Source organism: Parasteatoda tepidariorum, chromosome 10 (assembly GCF_043381705.1).
Source record: "Parasteatoda tepidariorum isolate YZ-2023 chromosome 10, CAS_Ptep_4.0, whole genome shotgun sequence".
Lineage (NCBI taxonomy): Eukaryota > Metazoa > Arthropoda > Arachnida > Araneae > Theridiidae > Parasteatoda > Parasteatoda tepidariorum.
The window spans coordinates 9,964,042-9,968,955 of NC_092213.1; the positions used below are offsets into that span (position 1 = coordinate 9,964,042).

At 26.9% G+C, this 4,914-nt stretch overlaps 1 protein-coding gene across 2 annotated transcripts in view; it reads right to left on the reverse strand.

Moving 5' to 3' along the window:
* The window catches only part of LOC107437756 (pancreatic lipase-related protein 2-like), a 34,846-nt gene extending 30,316 nt beyond the window's left edge, over positions 1-4,530 (reverse strand). Inside the window, exon 1 of one of the 2 annotated variants that reach the window (XM_043047797.2) lies at positions 4,282-4,530. In XM_043047797.2, coding sequence (XP_042903731.1) covers positions 4,282-4,393 — 112 coding nt within the window. In that variant the 5' untranslated portion in view covers positions 4,394-4,530. Of the gene's footprint in view, positions 1-3,727; positions 3,910-4,281 lie in introns of those variants that run through there. The other variant, XM_043047796.2, reaches the window with a different exon arrangement.
* Positions 4,531-4,914: the final 384 nt, after the last annotated feature.

Below are 4,914 nucleotides of genomic sequence, written 5' to 3' on the forward strand. Positions count from 1 at the left end.
TATATATATATATAATTTGTATGTGTGTGTCCAAAGTAGATAACCCCCCCCCCGAACATTCATCAAAACTACGCCACTGTTTACGCCTGTTCTTAACCCAAAACGCGTGTTTTTTTAGTTGTGCCACTATTGCTGCTCATGAGCCATAATATATATTATTTTATGCTTTTCTTTCCATTGATTAGTTAAAAAATGAATAAATTTGAGAGATATTGCGCATATATTTGAATCTAACATTCCTTATCATATTAATTTTCAATGTGGAAGGTAACGAAAAAGCAATGCAATGCGCTAATTTTAAACTATATATAATCTTGCCGTGAAGAATTTTCTGGACTTTATAACAGACAAATAACTTAAATATTTTTAAAAGTTATTAAACTTTTTTTAAAAAATCGTTATTGTGTCTACCTTTTGCCACCTAGATGAAAAGTATCCCAGGTCCAGGTTTATGAAAGCTCAGGTAATGCAGCATTGGAGTAAGTTTTTATATATTAAAAAAATTAGATGACAAACTCTTTTGGCGTAGCTACCACTATAAATATTAAATACTAATTCACTAGTATATAAGACCTGTTAACTTTATTCTGTTTAGTGGTACCTTTTGATGGATGAAGGTTAATATGGTCGATAATTTTATTCCCCACAATAGTGACCTGAGGACGTGATATGAACTCGATGACATGATGGAAGGTATGGTCCACATTAAACAGTTGATTTGCTTACTATAAACTGCTCAATGAAAAAAAATCCGGTGACGTAAATAAAGTATCCCGATAATAAAAGCAATATTGAAAAAGAAAAATGAGCAAAAATCCTATAAACAAAAAATGAGCGAAATGCTATAAACAAAAATGGAGGAAAATAATGAGCAAAATGCTACAAATTTAAAAAAATGAAGAAAAAATATAATGAGAAAAAATGTTATAAATAAATAAACTACATTAATCAACTAGTGGTATTCATTCATCGAATTCTATCACAGATAAAATTCTGGAAGGGGAGTAATGTGGCGCCACTATAAATATCTATATATATATTTCTCTTACACGGCGACAAAAAAGCCTCATTACAACTCCCCGAATGGCAAAGCTAGAAAATTGACGAATGATAGCCCTGCCACTTGCCAAATCTAGCTGAGGTCGCTCAACATATAGCATTTTTAAAATTTTAAAAACGAAAACTAAAATAATAGATCTCTATTTTAGTATTTTGTCGAAAGCACTTTTTTCACGAATTTATATATTACGAATTTATTTGACGATTTTTGATTTATACCACGAATTATACTATAGCACATTTCTAATAGGTTTAACGAAAATCATGTCACTTATTTGAATTCAAATTTATTTTAATGGCTTAGTATTTACCAGAGATGGGCATTTGTCATTCAGAATAATGAATAAAGAATGATGAATAATTATTCAAAATCTGAATAATGAATAATGAATCAAGATTTATTCATTAGTCAGAAATATTTTGAATAAAGAATAAATCATTCATTATTCTTTATTCGAATAAAGAATAAATCATTCATTATTCTTTATTCAGTATCCTTTATTCATTAGTCAAGAATAACTGAATAATTTCACTGGTCAACAAAAATAGGCACGGAATACTCTGACTACGATTATGACAACTACAAATAAAACGTTAATCCTTTTCAAGTATATTTATATAATGCTTGAGGAAATTTACTTTTGTCTAACATATTGCATACATTTGAGAAATGGTTCCATGGCAAAAAAGCGTTTAATTTTTTAAGTAAAAATCTGTTTTAAAAAGTTAAAATAAGATTATCGTTTGCTTTCAAAAACTATAAGAAATTGCATCTTATAGATTTTGGAACAAAATTTTAAAATGAACTTAAGTAACTAAACTGTTATAAACCTACTTTTTAGCGCACCTAAGTATGTTATGCTGGAGTAAGTTAAAATAACATAAAAATAAATATTCATACTTGTCTTAATTTTATAGTTAAATTCCTAAAATAAGACATTTAAGAGCAAACGATGTTTTGTATCTCGTTATAGACAAAGACATATCGATTGCATTTTTCGCTGGTTATTCAAAATTTTATTCAGAAAAATTAGTCATGACTAATGATAATTTTTTATACATTTGCATAATGAATGATGAATAATGACTAAATTTTCATATGAATAATCATTCAGAATAAATTTAGTCATGAATAAAATTTTCGTGAATGATGCCCATCACTGGTATTTACTCAAAAGATGTAATTTTTTTTTAAAAAAAAAGTTGTTATATGGATTTGAATGATTGTTTTCAATTCTTAGAATTTTGTGGATTTGCCATGTACCTAAGTTAGTAGCGAGCAAAGCGAGCTTGGTTTGCGAAGCAAACCATATAAGATTGCGTAGCAATTTTCGGGGGTTGGCGAACGTTAGCAAGAAGGGGGCGCAGCCCACTAGTTAAATACTAATTCACTAGTATATAAGACATGTTAACTTAATTCTATCATGAGGTACCTTATGATAGATGAAGGTTGGCATGGTCGATAATTAAATCCCCTCACGCTCTTCATTTTCACAAAACTGAGACTTTTCTCCATATTGACATTCTGCGCCATTTTCGAAATAAGTGTAAACCATGCGGGCTTTAGATAGGTTAAACTTGACCAAACAATCATGAGTAACAGTTGCAAACTCACAGCAGTTATAAAAATAGAATATTATTTGCAAAAAAAAACAAAACATAATTTCATATTACGAGGGAGCTTTCGAAAAACAACCTTAAAATGTATAACTCATATGAGATGGTTGATGAGAGAAAATATATTAGATGAAATGATATAATATGAGAAAATATTTATTGATATGATAAAATGATACGATAATATGAACTAATATACATTAACATGATAAAATGATATAATTAGAGGAAATGAAATAATGTAATTTCATATAATCTAGATCGAATAGTTTTTTTTATCTTGTATGATATGAATCTTCCATAATTCAATTTAGAATCATATTAATTTTCAATGTATAAAGTAGTGAAAAGTAATCCTACTTATAACTGAAATAATGTCAAGGATAATTTGAAACGTACGAAAGCTTATAAGTGGATTAGAAAAATTGAAAAAATTTAATGTTTTATGAAAATTTAAAAATATTAATTTTTTAAAGTTTCATATTTCTGGAAATATTATTCGAAACATGTGCTTCCAATTTTAAAATTTTTCATTCCAAATTACAAAAATTAATATTCAGCCGAAGTTTGTAAGCTTTACAATTCGAAACGTTTTCAACCATTAGTAAAAAAAATAATGAAAACTAATTTTTTTTTACATAAATTTATATTTTGATAAATAGGTATTAGAATTGTACGCAAAAATGCTTAGATTTTCTTAAAAAGATTTGCTTAAGAATCGCAGCCCCTCATCAACCCCGATGATTGTTTCGAAATAATTGTTATTTCATGGCATAAAATTTTTTTTTCTTACGAAATTTGAAATTTTATTCCTAAAATGCTGAAAATATTAAAAAGAATTTTGTTTGGTTGGAATGTATACTTATATTATTGCAATAAATTTAATTAACATGATAGTAATATTAAATCTTCAGAAATTAACTTTTATCATCCATACGAAAGCTAGTTTGACCATCTGCATAACTATAATTTAAAAATTTTCAAACTAATAATCATGCAATAAATATTGTTTATATTCTAGTTTCTTTTTTTTCAAAAAAAACTTACTTACTGTGGTTATAGGCATCGTCCGGATACACATTTTTTACGCTTACTTTATCACTTAAATCATCACTCAAAGCTATACTAACTAATGATGCCGCAAGAAGTAAAGTCAGGCACATATTTACTCAACTTTTAACATTTAAGACCCAAACTGAAAAAAATTTAGTTTGATAACTATATTGAAAAGTTGTATGACAAGTAAAAAAAAACTCTTTTTATTATGTTTCTAAATTGCTATGTCATAATTTAAAATGACTCCCGAATGAGTTTTATTTATTTCAGAATTCATAATTTAATATTTCATGTTTCTCGTACCGCTAACTGTTTAAATGAAATAACTGTATTTGCNTTTTGTTTGGTTGGAATGTATACTTATATTATTGCAATAAATTTAATTAACATGATAGTAATATTAAATCTTCAGAAATTAACTTTTATCATCCATACGAAAGCTAGTTTGACCATCTGCATAACTATAATTTAAATATTTTTAAACTCATAATCATGCAATAAATATTGTTTATATTCTAGTTTCTGTTTTTTAAAAAAAAACTTACTTACTGTAGTTATAGGCATTGTCCGGATACACATTTTTTACGCTTACTTTATCACTTAAATCATCACTCAAAGCTATACTAACTAATGATGCCGCAAAAAGTAAAGTCAGGCACATTTTTACTCAACTTTTCAGTCCAAACTGAAAATAATTTAGTTTAATAACTATATTGAAAAGTTGTATGACAAGTAAAAAAAAAACTACTACTTCAGTCCAAACTAAAAACAATTTAGTTTGATAACTATATTGAAAAGTTGTATGACAAGTAAAAAAAAAAACACCTTTTTATTATGTTTTTAAATTGCTATGTCATAATTTAAAATGACTACCGCATGAGTTTTAGTTATTTCAGAATTCATAATTTATTATTTCATGTTTCTCGTACTGCAAACTGTTTAAATGAAATAACTGCATTTGCCAGATATTGCGGATATATTTAAGATCAATTTAGTTTTTAATGTGCAAAGTAACGAAACATAATCTAAGGTTAGATTAAGCAAGATTCGTTTCAAAGATAGTATATGCAAATGTTTAAACACATATATTTGGAATTTATTAAACGTACGTCTGTCCTCGAGGAAAATAATTGTCATTTTCATTTTTCAAAAATTGCCTCATCATAAATTTAAATGAATTTT